General features: G+C 42.6%; 1 protein-coding gene across 1 annotated transcript in view; it reads left to right on the forward strand.

The window, feature by feature from the left end:
- The first annotated feature begins 659 nt into the window (after positions 1–659).
- Top2b (DNA topoisomerase II beta) overlaps positions 660–14,094 on the forward strand; it is a 64,890-nt gene continuing 51,455 nt past the window's right edge. Inside the window, exon 1 of the mRNA XM_005080981.4 lies at positions 660–1,241. Coding sequence (XP_005081038.1) covers positions 1,194–1,241 — 48 coding nt within the window. The 5' untranslated portion in view covers positions 660–1,193. The remainder of the gene's footprint in view (positions 1,242–14,094) is intronic.

Here is a 14,094-nt window from a genome sequence, read left to right on the forward strand (position 1 = left end):
GAAAGGGAACCCTGACCTGCTCGCCGCGTTCCTTCCCTGCCTGGTTCCCCGGGCACCCTTATCTCTTAAGTACTCTAAATGCTGGCACTGAAGGCTGACTGCGGTGTTTGGGGACGGGCAGATGAAGGGCAGGGAGACTGCCGGATGGGTGACGCTCTGCACAGCAGCAACCTGGGGCCTGGGAGCCGGGTCCGGCTGCTGGCAGTCCCAGCCTCAGCTTGCCCTCAGCTTGCTAGCTTACTCCAGGGGCCCAGTCCCCGGGGACGCCTGAGCGTCCTGCCTCCCTGCCCCCACCCTCCGAGGCTTCCCGGCAGGTCTGCGGGACACAGCCCGGAGGTTTCCCCAGCCCTCGGCCCACGACTCCGGGCTCCTGTAGCCGCCCCGGAATGACCCCTGACAGCCGCCCGCTCTCCCTTCAGATGGAAACCCCATTCGCTCTTTCTCTTTCTCACACACACACACACTCTCACACACAAACAAAAAACCCAAGTCTGCCTCTCAGTTGCTACCCGCAATGACGTTTTCCCCTCGGGTCCCGCCCCTCTAGAGGCCTAGAATTTTTGGATTGGTCGACGGGCTGCGGTGACAAGGCCGTGATTGGACGGCGCGCGGCTGACTGACAGCCGGGTGGCCGCCGCGCCCTCCCCCTCCCGGAGCGCGCCTGTGTGTGCGGTGTTATGCCGGACTAGAGGGAGGCGACTACGGCGGCTGTGTTTATTGTCCCTCTCGGCCTGTGCTTCTGAGGACCGGCTCGGGCGCCACTTGGACGGCCTCTGTGGCAGCGGCGGCCTTCAAGGCGGCGGCGCGCGCAGCGACTACTCGGCGGCCTCGGAGGCGTGAGGAGAAGCAGCGGCGCCTCAGTCGGTCGCGTCGGGGCTCCGGCTCGCGCCTCCTCGCCGGCCCCTGCAGACCCTCGCCGCCCTCATCCTCACCCCCATCGCCCGCGTGGGCCTCGGGAGGCCGCGCCGCACCGCCAGCCCTTCCTCACCCTCGGCCGCGCGCTAGGCCCGGGCGCCGCGCTCGAGTTTGAGGGCGGCTGGCGGCGCGGCCTCCTCGGCGGCTCAGGCCCGCGATGGGGCGCGGCTAAGGAGCGCGGCGCGCAGCGGTCAGTGCGAGCGGCGGGCCCGGCGGCCCGGCGGCCCCGGAGCGCGAGCAGCAACCCCCCTTCCCTGGCCTGCGCGGGAGGAGCTGCCATGGCCAAGTCCAGCCTCGCGGGTGCTGATGGGGCGCTGACCTGGGTGGTGAGTGAGTGCGGCGCGGGCGGGCGGGCGCATTGTTCGCGGGCCGCGGGAGATGCGGGCGGGGGCTAGGAGCGCGGCGGGCGCCCTGTCGGGCGGGCAGGCAGGGCCTAAGCCTGCCTAAGCCTCTCCTCTCTGCCCCTCGCCTCCCCCCGGAGGCTCAGGCCGCTGGGGAATGCTCGCCTGAAACTTCTGGGTGCACACCGAGACGTGGGGGCCCGCGATCGCGCGTGCCCCCGGGGCCAGCCCTCCGTAAGCACAGCGCCAGAAGATAGTGTAGAAGCTGGCCCCTGTGCGGGTGCCAGACGCTACCGCTTCCGGCGGCCTGGCCCCGAGGAACGCGAACTGGAATGGCCGCTGCGGTTCGCACCTCCCCGAGGAAGGGCTCGTCCCGCAGCCGGGGTGTTTGGGCCGACTTTGACAGCAGGTTAGAGACCGCCGCTCGCCCATCTGCCGGTGGGATTACTGAAAGAAGATCTTACTTACGTCAGCTTGGCGTGTACGGCGTGTGGGGGCCGAGGCGAGGGCTGTCCCCGAGAGGTGAAGGGGTGCTTAAGCCTGCGCTTGGAGGCTTGCGGAGCTCAGCTCCCGGTGGGAGTCGCCGGCGCAGAGGGAGCAGTTGGAGCAGGGTTCCCAAGACAGATCGATAACTCCAGCGTTTCACTTACTCAGCACTGAGTTCAGACCGGGGTCATTCCCCAGACAAAACACCGGACTTAGCCACAGGAGAGGGGTAGCCAGGACAGAACGTTGACAGTTTTTAGGGACTTTAACACACCCCTTCCCGAAGATCCCACGATTGCCCGCCTTTTGAATACACCAAGGAACTTTCGTGTTGGTTGGCATTTTTGTTCCTTGTTTTCTTTGTTTGGCTGAGGTTTAGATGAGGCATGAGTGGCAAGCAGTCTCGCCTGTTGAAGAGTGTTGCTTGTCAAAAGGGTGCTCTGATGGACAGCAGGAAAACAATTTAACCATTCGCATTACTGTGCCAGGGTACTTTGCAGAGTAACTTGCCAAGCTCTTGAGATCTCCAGAAATATATGCGCATTGCTGGACAATGCAATATGAGAGCATGAATGGAGAAGAAAACTTAGTAAGTTAGTGGGCATGTGTCTCTGGGAAGAATGATTCAAATTGCGGCCCCTTACCTCTGTGACTAAAGCCGAACATCTGAAGATGGAGTGTGACCATGTGCTAGTGTCGCTTGTAATTGTGGAAGCACTGACATGTGAGTGGGCTTGTCTGTGAGTTGGCAAATGTTTTTTATTTTGTTATATGTGTGGGTGTTTTGTCTGTGTGTGTCTGTGCACCGCTTGCCTTGCTGGTGTCTAGGGAGGCCAGAAGAGGGCATCAGTATCCTGGGACTGCAGGCAGCTACAGATGGTTGTAAGCCACCCAGGACTTGTGGGACCCAGGTCCTCCGGAAGAGAAGCCAGCTGTCTTAACTACTGAGCCATTTCTCAAATTCTGTCACCATAGCAAAACATTTTGTGCCACAGTAGGATTGTATTTTTTATTACTTATGGTAGCAGAATTTTAATTTGCTGTTATTAATTTTATACATAATTTAATGCAACACTTTTCCTTTTATGATCAATGGAAAACTTTAATCTTCACGAGATGTAGAGCAATCCTTGTAGAGTTTCATTCAAAATTAGAAAAATTTATTTGGAATTAAAATAGACATTGATTGAATTTACAATAAATAGATTATGGGAGTTGCAGTAAGATAAAAATTTGATCTTACAAAGTATATCTTGTTCCATTAGTTTATTGAAAAGACAACCACGGTTCAGGTTTGGTGCTTACTTCATGCTAGTAGTATCTGTAGCAAGCCTTATAGAGGCTTTAATTTCTTGTGTGTGTGTATAAATGAAAGAGAGAGGAGAGTGTATGCCCACTTACCTACCTAGGTGGGCTTTGAACTTGTGATCCTCCTTCCTGGTGACATCACACACTGAGTCCTCACACGGGGCCTGGCTGGTTTTCTTCACTGGGAGGATACAGTGAGTTGATATGGGCTTTGATACAGGTCTGGATCCTGTCTGCAATACATATTGCAGGCAACTTAGTCTTTCTGTCCCTATTTCGTTAAGCAGTGCTTTGAGAATTCAGAGTTTGAATACAGCACAGTACTAAATTAATGTTTGTTACCAGCAAAGTTTAAGAAAGTATTACTTTGGAATAATAGTGTACTGTTGATTTTATATGAAATCTTTTAGCTAGGCAAAAAAATTGGGTTTTCACTGTGGGAGTTTGGAGACTTATTGCAGTGGCATGTGTTCACATCAGTGAAGCTAGTCTTACGTGGCCACCTGTTTGTGGATAATACAAAAATGGAGTAAATCCAGCTGTGTTATGCTGGGCAAGGGGTTGCTGTACTGCCTTAGGTCAGTGTGTGTTGGTATTACCTGTCCTGTGATAAAAGATTACCTTTCGGGGTCAGAAACAACACAAGAGTTGTTTTTAACACTCATCAATTTCTACTTATAATAATTCACTTGGTTTACAGTTAGTTGAAATTTTAATAATGTAAAGGAAATGTTATAACTATTTAATGTTAGAATTGACACAGACCATGAAGTTTTTCTTTAAATTATCTTTTAGTTTAAAGCAGTCAGTCAAGTATTTTGAATTTTTAACTTGTAAAACTTGATTAGTAGAACATGATAGTCTTTCTGCTAGTCTTTTTTTTTTATCAGGTTGTAACAAATACTTGTGAAAATACTAGAATATAAATTTATGACTTATATCTTTTCAATAAATATTCTAGCTTGGTAGATTAAATAATATAATGGGGGTACATGGAGGGGTTGGAGGTGGAAAAGAAAGGGAGGAGGAAACAATGTAATTTATTTAAAAATAAAATAAAAATGTTATAATAGACAAAGTAACAAAGTATCTAAAAATATGGTAGCCAGAATAGTATAGTCTATCATCAGGCTTCAGTAAAATTCAACTCAGGGTCACCCACCTTTCTCCTCATTACTTTGAAATAATAAATCCTAGAATTATAATAACTTATATGTAAATATTGTTTATCTGTGAAAGTTGTTTGTTTTTTAAAAAATGTAACCACAACATTATAGTTTCTTTATAAATACATAAAATATATCTGTCTGGTTGGAATCACTGGCTTGCCCCTGAACTATCTGGAAAGCCCCAGTCTTATAAGACATTTTTTAATAATGTCTTTGTTAATATATGATCTTGATAAATAGGTAAATAAAAAGCTAAAACTTAGGACCACAGCTAAACACCAGAGACTGAGGTATTTCTTTCTTATGATGCAGTAACATGATGACCTAAGCAGTCTAACAATATCACATACATTTTTATTATTTATTTATTTATTTTGGTTTTTCGAGACAGGATTTCTCTGTATTATTTTGGAGGCTGTCCTGGAACTCGCTCTGTAGACCAGGCTGGCCTCAAACTCACAGATATCTGCCTGCCTCTGCCTCCCAAGTGCTGGGATTAAAGGTGTGAGTTACCAACTTCTGGCTATCACATACATTTTTACTGTGGATTAAAAAAAATGTTCTTCTGAGATTATAGTATCATTTTTTCTTTTCCCTTCCCCCGTCAAACTTTCCCATGTAGAATCCCTTGTTCTATTTCAAATTCATAGCCTTTTTTCTCTAATTGTTACATGTATATGTCTGTGTGTATTTCTAAATATATAAATATAACCTGTCCAATCCATATAATGTTACTTGTATGTATGGATACTTGTATGGATAACCAACTCGCTGATGTGTTCTTCCCTAGCATCTCAACATTCTTTAGTTGTCTGTAGCTTTTTGTCTGGGGTTGAAGCTTTCAGAGTTTGTCCCCTTCCATGTTAGTTAACATGTCAGTACGTGTCAGCTTTGTTGTGGTCATGTGTAGGCAGCCTTGTTGCTGAGACGTCATGGAGATAGCTTCTGAGAGTCCTAGGAGACTTCCTGTTTCCCTGGCTCTAAACAATCTTTCTGCCTTTTCTCCTTCAGCAGTCCCAGAGCTTTAGGTTCAGGAGGTGTATTGCAGATGACTCAGTTGAGATTGAGCTCCACAACTCTGCATTTTGATCAGTTGTGGTTTTCTGTCTGTGGCTATTTCTTTTAAAAACTACTACATTTATTGATTGTGTATGTAAAGGTGTGTGTGTGTGTATGGGTGCACATGCCACAGTGCATATGTGGAAGTCAGAGGACAGCCTTTAGGAGTTGGTTCTTTCTTCCTATCTTGTGGGTCCTGGGATCAAGCTTTTAACCCCTGGCCATCTTGCTGGCCCATATTATGGATATTACTAATTAAAGAAGCGTCATTAATGTAAACAAGCTAAAATTTTGTTTTAAGAACTTTAGTGGGTTATTAATGCAAGTCTATATTCATAATCCGTGTGTCTTCTCCATTGAGGTTACTTTCCTATAGTCCCCATATTTAGATGATTTTTACTGTTTCCTTTACATATTTATATTTCATTTCATCAGGAATGCCTGTTTTTCTTCTCACTAGTGGTCTCAGTCTTTTTTTATTTTCTTATTTTTATTTTTATTTTTTTATGGCTGGGTTTCTTTGGTAGCTTTGGCTGTGTTAGGCTAGTTTAGAATCTCATCAAACTTATTTTTTTCAGTTTATGCTCTTTTTATTTTTAGCTTATGCATTTTAAAAATTATGCTTTTGTTAATTTGTCATAAAGCATAAGTGTTTTTAGGGGATGTTCATATATGATAATTCAGAGACCATGTATTTTTCTTGTTTATCGCCTTTGCAATGTTTAGCAAAGGTTTGGATACAAAATCCACCCTCAGTTATTGTTGGTGTAATGGGTATTCATATACTACCTTCCTGAGTCTATCATTAGTGCAACACTTGTAGATAGCAATGTTCCTCACTCAGTTCTCCAGCAGAGGTATTAGAAGTACTTTTTGTAATCTTAGTAGAAGTAAGATCAGTCACCTGTAGTTTCAGGTCTGTTAAATAAGTAGATGCTGAGAGTTGTATTCTACTAAGTCTACCTTTAAAAGCAAACCTCTTGTGTCTCTTTTTAAAATCCTACTACAAATTGCACCCCCATTTTGTAGACAAGCTGTTGTTCACTCTTGTCAAGAGGGAGACAGGAGTAGAGACTAGGTCAGAAGCTGACAGGCATGTGGTAGAGACAGTTGTGGACTATGTACTGGACTACTTCTTATCCTCAGTTTAGTACAGCCTCCCTCTACAACATTATATATATATATATATATATATATATATATTTTTTTTTTTTTAGACAAGGCTTCTCTGTGTAGCAACTCTGGCTGTCCTAGACTTGCTTTGTAGACCAGGCTGGTTTCTGGTCACAGACACTTACCTGCCTCTGTCTCCTGAATGCTGGGATTAAAGGAGTGAACCATCATCGCCCTATGTACCCTAATATGACAGAGACTGTGGAATATGCCTGTCACTTCTGTCTACTGACCTTTTCAATTTGACACAAATGTAAGGACTTTATCTTCTTTTCAGGGGTATGCACCTAGTATAATAGTGTAATGGAAAAGTGTGGATTGAGACCTCAGATCACATGATTTCATAATCTGGCTTCTTTAAATGCTAGTTTTCTTAAGATCTCAGTTATCTCCCATGCCCCGGGGAATCATAATGGCAGCATCTACTTGGTGGACTTTTACGTAAGTACTGGAATGTCCCAGGTAGCTCTCATCATGCTGGCACCAGCAAATGAGTGTACACACACATCTCTAACCCTGTAATAAGTGTCTTCATGCCTGTTGTCTTAGTGAAAGCTTGATTTGTCCTTTGGTTTGGGAGGGTGCTTCTGAAGGAAATATGTAGGTAGATGTTAGCAGTGTGTGTTGAAACGACCTTCCTATGTTCTTCATGTCTTCAGCAACAGTGTTAAAACTGCTAAGCTGCTGGGCACATCTTCTTCTGGAGATAGAGGTGGTGTTGATAACCATGGGAGAGGGCATTCTCTTTCCTTTAGCTGTTCTCTGCTCAGCCAAAGGGCTTTGTACTTACATCTTTTTCTGGGCATAGGACCATTCCATTAATTAACTGAAGGGCCATTCTTTCTCTCCCCATGCCTCCACATTTTGATTTTCAGTGGCTTGACTAGTAATCTCTTGAGTTTCTCCTAATCTCCAGGAACTGAATGAGGCCTTTCTTGCAGAATTCTGTTAAAAAAACTTGTAGATGTTTTGTGGAAACCTCCTGTGTTGAGGCTTGTGAGCCAGTGAGTAGTGCTCAAACATTTGCTGAGAATGAGAACATAAAAGACAAGTTAACTGAAATGTTAATTCTGCTTTCTACTTTGCCAAGGCTGCCAGTTTTATTTGTGTATTTTGGTTTTACTTTCTTTTATCCAGATAATGAGGAGAAAGTTTGGGCTGCAGAAGTAATAGCTAGTTTAAACAGTGCCTCTAGATAAACATTCAGTTTTATTCTAGTTTAAGTACATTTCACATGCATGAGTTAATAAGCTTTTAACACCCTCTGTGAATTCATTATAGAGAATTAGAAAATGTATCAAAAGTAAAAATAAAATGACCCACATTTATACTTTCTGTTGATAAGTTTTATTGGCATTCTGTTGGGTATATATATATGTGTTTGTATTCTCTGCTATGCATGTATATATTTATATAATTTTTCTGACAAAATGAACTCTAGTTCTTTTGTAACTTTGCTCAACAGACATTGTAGTTATTTGTTTTCTATGTGAACGTGTCTGCGCTTTTATTTGCACAAGTAGGTACAGTGCCTAGGAGACTAAATGAGGGTATCATACCTCCTGGCATAAGAATTACAGGTGGTTATGATATGGTTGTCAGGAACTGGACCTAGGTGCTTTGTTTGAACAGCAGTTCCTCCTAACCATTGTGCTATCTCGGCCTGGAACTTGCTTTCTACCCCAGGCTGGCCTCCTGCTTCTGGTTCCCAAGTGCTGGGAATTCAGGTGTACACCACCATGCTCAGCTTAATGCTGTAGTTTGATAAGTCACTAAACAGTTTAAAAGTACTCAGTTTTCTTAAATTTATATAAAGTCTATATGATAGCCATTTCAAGATTTATTATTTTTGTTTCATTTACATGTATGCTAGTGTGTCTGAATGAATATCTACTACATATATATGGCTGTCACAGTGAGTGGTTCTCAACCTTTCTAATGCTGTGACCCTTTAATACAGTTCCTCATATTGTAGGAACCCCCAACCATAAAATTATTTTCACTATTACTTTATAGCTGTAATTTTGCTATTGTTATAAATTATAATATAAATATCTGATATACAGTATATATGATATGCAACCCAATGGGTTGTTGGACTCCCAAAGGAGTCGTAACCCACAGATTGAGAACTGCTGCTGTAGAGACTAGAAGACAAAATCAGATTCCTTGAAGCTACAGTTTCAGGTGATTATGAACCACCTGACATGGAAGGAATCTAGACTTGGGTCCCTTTAAAGGGCAGCACATATTGTTTTCTGTTTATTCATTTCAAATAGATTTCTTCTCTCATACAATACATCTTGATCACAGTTTCTTCCTCCACTCCTCCCTCCACTCCTTTTACCTCTCCCGCACCGCCCTTCTGGCCCCCACGCCCCACCCCCTTCCGTTTCCTCTTCTGAAAAGAGCAGGCCTCCAAGAAACGGCAGCCAAACAGGGTAAAACATGATACAATAAGACAAGGCAAAAGCCCTCATATCGAGGCTGAACAAGGCAACCCAACAGAAGAAATAAGTCCCAACGTGGACAAGAGTCTCCACTCCCACTGTTGGAGTCTCACAGAAGCACCAGTGTAATAGCCGTGACATATACAGAGGGCCTGGTGCAGACCGTTGCAGGCCCTGTGCTTGCTGCTTCAGTCTCTGCAAGCCCGTTTGAGCCCCCTTAGTTGATTTGGTGGGCCATGTTCTCTGCAGAACATTTTCTCAACTGCTTAGTTATCTCTCCCCTTATAGACATGCTTAGATTTTTTCTTTGTGATCAAATGTGGTTAATTTTTCCCCAATTCATTCATTTCTTCTAGGTTATCTAATTGTTGGCATATAATTTTGGCTGTCTCTTAGAAAACCAGTCTGTGACATAAGCTGTGGTGTCTCTCTTTTGTTCCAATTTCAGTCACATCTTTTTTAAACAACTCAGTCTAGCTAAAGTATATTCATGTCTTTGTGCTCTGTGCTGGAATACCTCGTGGAAATTAGAGGACAGATTTATTTTGGCTCAAAGTTCCAGGATTCCAGTGTCCTGATAGAGAAGGTACAGTGACAGAAGCAGGTAGAGGTGACTGTTCACATGGCGGTAGATCAGGAAGCAGAGTGAGGTAGGAGTTGGGCACAGGTATCTTTCAAAGACACAACCTTAGAGAACAGTTTTCTCTAACTAGTCCTCATCACATAAAGGTCCCACTGCCTTCCAAAATAACACTACCAAGCATTCAAACTTGACTGAGGGGGGAATTCAGATTCAAACCATGGCAAAACCTCTGGTTTTCTTAGATTCATGACCATTTCACAATGCAAAGTGTACTCAGTCCATCTTCTAACACTCCTCAAAAGCCTAGTCGAGTCTCTACTTAGACACAAACCAATCTCTTTTTGACCCCTTAGAAGATAAAAATGTTGCCAACATCAATATACGATGGCACACAGTTGATATTACTATTCCAAAAATAAAGAGCAGAAGATTACTAAGGGAAGACTACAACACACAAACACATCTCAACAGGACAAACACCCTGGAGCCCCACATGTAGCACCATGGGTTTGCAGATGCATGATGTGAGCTCACATCAGTGGACTTGAACAGACCCACCCTTATGTCCTAGCCATTTGAAGCCCACATGGGCCCTACTTAGTATCTGTTGTCTTTCTTGGGGTCTCCATTTCAAGTGAAACAATATTTTCGTAGTTTGATAGTCCTATATGTATTACCTCCTTCAGGGAATCCAACCCTGTTAGATACTTCCTGGTCCCATAGGCTTTTCTCAAATTCTTGGTGGAATATTCTGTAATTCTGTAATTCCTGCATTCTGAATATCTGTAAAAACAGAATCATTCTTATAATGCTAAGCTCTTGTGGTAGTTTTAGATGTAGCCTGGCCATTTTGGACCACAACTGCAGTGGCACCTGAAAAACACTTTCTAGATGGCCCTGAGTGACCAGAACACTCCTGGAGCACTTGAAATTTTTTTTTTAAGGGAAGTCTTTTAAATGAATTTATGGTTTTATATTCTGGAGCTTGTGGTGGGTGGAGTTTTGCAAACAATTATTGAATGCTTTTAAAGTCTCTTTGCTGTTGTCCTACTATATAAATTACTTAACTTCATTGGAACAGTTCTGATCTCTTTTTTTTTTTTTTTGACTGTCATGGCCTTTTGTTCTGCCAATGCTCCTTTTCTGTCTAAATCGCTCCCCCCTTCCCCCTCAGCTAGCTTGGCTAGTAGCAACTAGCAGCAACTATGCCACATCCCAAGTTTTTCTGCTTTCTTTAAATTTCCTCTGCTAAATTATTAGTACATTAAATTCAGCCTCATTCAGATTTCTAGGACACAGCAAAATATGCAGACATTCTTTGCCAAATGTACAGTAATAGTTTCCAGGCCAATTTCCAGTAGAGTCCTTGCTTGCACTTGAAATCTTGGTTTCAGGCTTTTACTGTCCACCTTTCTGTTGTCATTCTGATCTTTTTGAACTCCTACTGGAACTACCCATTAAACTCTGCTTATAGCATTTTGGGATTTCTCTGATTCACGTATCAAGCCTCTTGAAGTTTGCACAAACCAGTTCCAAAAGACTAAACCAACTTCAGGTTTAGGTACTAGCTTTGGAGTTAGTTACTCTTGCATTGCTGTGACCAAAATACCTGACAGAAACAACTTCAAGGGAAACATCTTTAAGGGGGAGACCTATTTTGAGTTCATGGTTTCAAGGAATTTCAGTCTCTTATAGCAGGGAAGATTACATAGTGTGTAACAGTCATTCACATCAGAGCTGAGGATAGTACCATCGGTAAGTGTGACCTTCAGTGGCCTACTTTGCTGATGTATTTATACAGGCTAGTACCTACCTCTTCAAAATTCTACATTCTCCCAAAATAATACCACTAGCTTGAGAACAGTCATTTGAAACATGAGTCTGTGTGGGACATTGCATGTTTTAAGTCATAAAAAGCATTTGTTAATTTCGTTGACCTTAAAAAGCAAACACAAGCTGCGTGGTGGTGTTGCTCTGGGGAGGCAGAGGCAGGTAGATCTCTATGAGTTCGAGGCCAGCCTGGTTTATAGAGTGAGTTCCAGGATGGCCAGGGCAACACAGAGAAACCCTGTCTCAAAAACCAAAACAACAACAAAAACAAAAAAGCAAGAATAGAGGAGACCAGGATGAGAGATACCATAATTCGAGTCATTATAGCTTTGAGGAGAGAGCTGACACTAGAGAGATTTCCAGTGATGTACAAGGATAACACCAACTGGAAAACTAAGTAATAGCGGAGAGACTACATTAATAGTCCCTACCTGATGATAAGGTTGGTGACTACCTTATGTGACATCCTAGAACCTTCATCCTGTGACTGATGGAAGCAGAGACAGATACTCACAGCTAAACACTGAACTGACCTCCTGAAACTCAGTAACAGTTGGAGGAGTGATGAGCAAGGTGGTCAAGATCGTGCTGGTGAAACACACAAAGACAGCTGATTGGAGAAGGGGGGAGCTCTTGAACCCCAGATGGATGACTAAGAGGCCAACAGGGGACTAATTCAGACTCCATCAATGTAGTCTCAGTGAGGAGGCCTCAGAAATCTCTGGGTCTTTGGGTAGTAGATTAGTGTTCACCATGGCATACAGATGAACTTTGAGAGCCCATTCCACATGGAGGGACGCTCTCTCAGCCTGGACACATGGGGAAGGGCCTAGGTCCTGCCCTGGATGAAATGACAGACTCTGGAGATCCCCCCCAAGGAGGGCCTTACCCTCCCTGAAGAATGATGTGGGGATTGGGCTGGGGTGGGGGTGGGGTGGAGCTGGTGGAGGGAGAAGAGGGGAGCTGGGATTGACATTTGAAGCATGCATGTTTCTAATTTAAATAAAAGTATACATAAAATAAAAAAGAAAACCAAACAAAAAAAGCAAAACACAACAAAACTTTTGCTTTCATTGACTTTAAGAACTTAAACAAATCTTTCCTCTGAGATAGCAAATGAGGATTTATTGTACATATGTTACACTTGGACCACAGCTGAGACAGAACGAGTAGGCTAGATTGCCCTAGTTCCAAGGCAGAGAACCAACATGGACTGTTTTGGCTGTAAACTAGGAAGGTCTCTAAGAAGTGGTCTTGGTGATCAGATGGCAGCGAAGTCCCAGATGCAATGAGACACATATACCATAGGCCAGCTGTTTCTACCAGCATCTCTGCCACTGGAAGTCTTCCTTTCTTCTGCTGTAGCCACATGGGTACACAGCTAGTTTACATGGGCCCTTGCCTGATCTTTCTTCTCTGGAGCATTAGGCGGTGCATTCACTGTTTGTAATGAGTGTTTGATGGTATTTCTTAGCAGGCATTCACTTTTTCCACTTCATTCAGATGACAGTAAGGCTAAGGGACTCGAATCTTACCCATTCCTGTCAATTTTAAATTTAATTCTACGTAATGTACGCTATTGGTTCAACTTCATTTTAAAAAATTTAAATGTGGTATTACTTTTATCTTGATCCTATAAGTTTTGGTGCTTTTTATTGTTTTTATCTATCCCCATATATTTTCTAAATTATCTTGTGATTTCTGTTTTGACTCTTTAATGAGCATATTTTAAATTTCTGATTTGTAGACTTTCTGTTTCTCTTCTATTTATTTCTAGTTTCATTCTACTATAGAGGATGTATGTCATCAGTCTTTTTCAGTTGAGACTTATTTTATGGTTAACATCTGGTTTGTGTCAAAGAATGCTTCCTGTACACTTGGGAAGAATGTGTATTCAGCTGGGGTCTTCTGTATATGTCTATTAGGGTTGTTTTGTACCTCAAGTCTTTTGATTTCACATTGACACTTGGTCTGGTTGTCCTGTCCATAGTTGAACATGGGGTTGTAGGAGTTTCTTATCACTATATTGCTATCTATCTCTTCCTTTAGCTCTGCTGATATTTGCTTTATATATTTGTGTATTAGGTAAATATCCATTTATAACAATGATATATTCCTGGTGAATTATTTTTGTCTTTTGTAACAGTTTTTGTTCAAACTTAGTCTATTTTCTGTAATTTATCTATGGCCTCTGCCTTCTTTGGATCCTGTTTGCATGAAGTATGCTTCCCTATCATCTCTCCTGTAGCCTATGTGTTCTTAGATCTAAAATATGTCTCTGTGGGTGCCATGTAGTTGGATTAAAAAAATCAAATTGTTTAACATTTACTTTAACAGGCTTGTAGCTCATTAATATTTAAGGCAGTCATTGACTTAACTGTTGGAATTTTAATTTTTGTTTATATCTTGTAGCACTTTTGTTTATCTTTTCTCCCTTGCTGTCTTTTGTGGGGATATGCTTTCATTCTCTTCTCATCTTAAATTTTCTCAATGCTTTCTTTATGATTCTCACTGTACTTACTTAAAGCAGTTAAAAGGAATAACATTCAATTTTAAATTAATTTTAACTTGACCAATTGCATATAAAAGCTGTATGCATACTTCTGCTACCCATAGTTTATTAAACCATGAAGTTTTACTAGGTTATCAGCAATTACTCATAGACTAGAACAAAAGTAGGATGTTAAGTGCTTAGAGATAAAAATCAGGCAAGAAACTATAGCACTAAGTATTTTTTTAGTGTTGCATACTATTAACATAGATTTATAATTACTTTTATA

Source organism: Mesocricetus auratus, unplaced genomic scaffold, assembly GCF_017639785.1.
Source record: "Mesocricetus auratus isolate SY011 unplaced genomic scaffold, BCM_Maur_2.0 Super-Scaffold_100006, whole genome shotgun sequence".
NCBI lineage: Eukaryota > Metazoa > Chordata > Mammalia > Rodentia > Cricetidae > Mesocricetus > Mesocricetus auratus.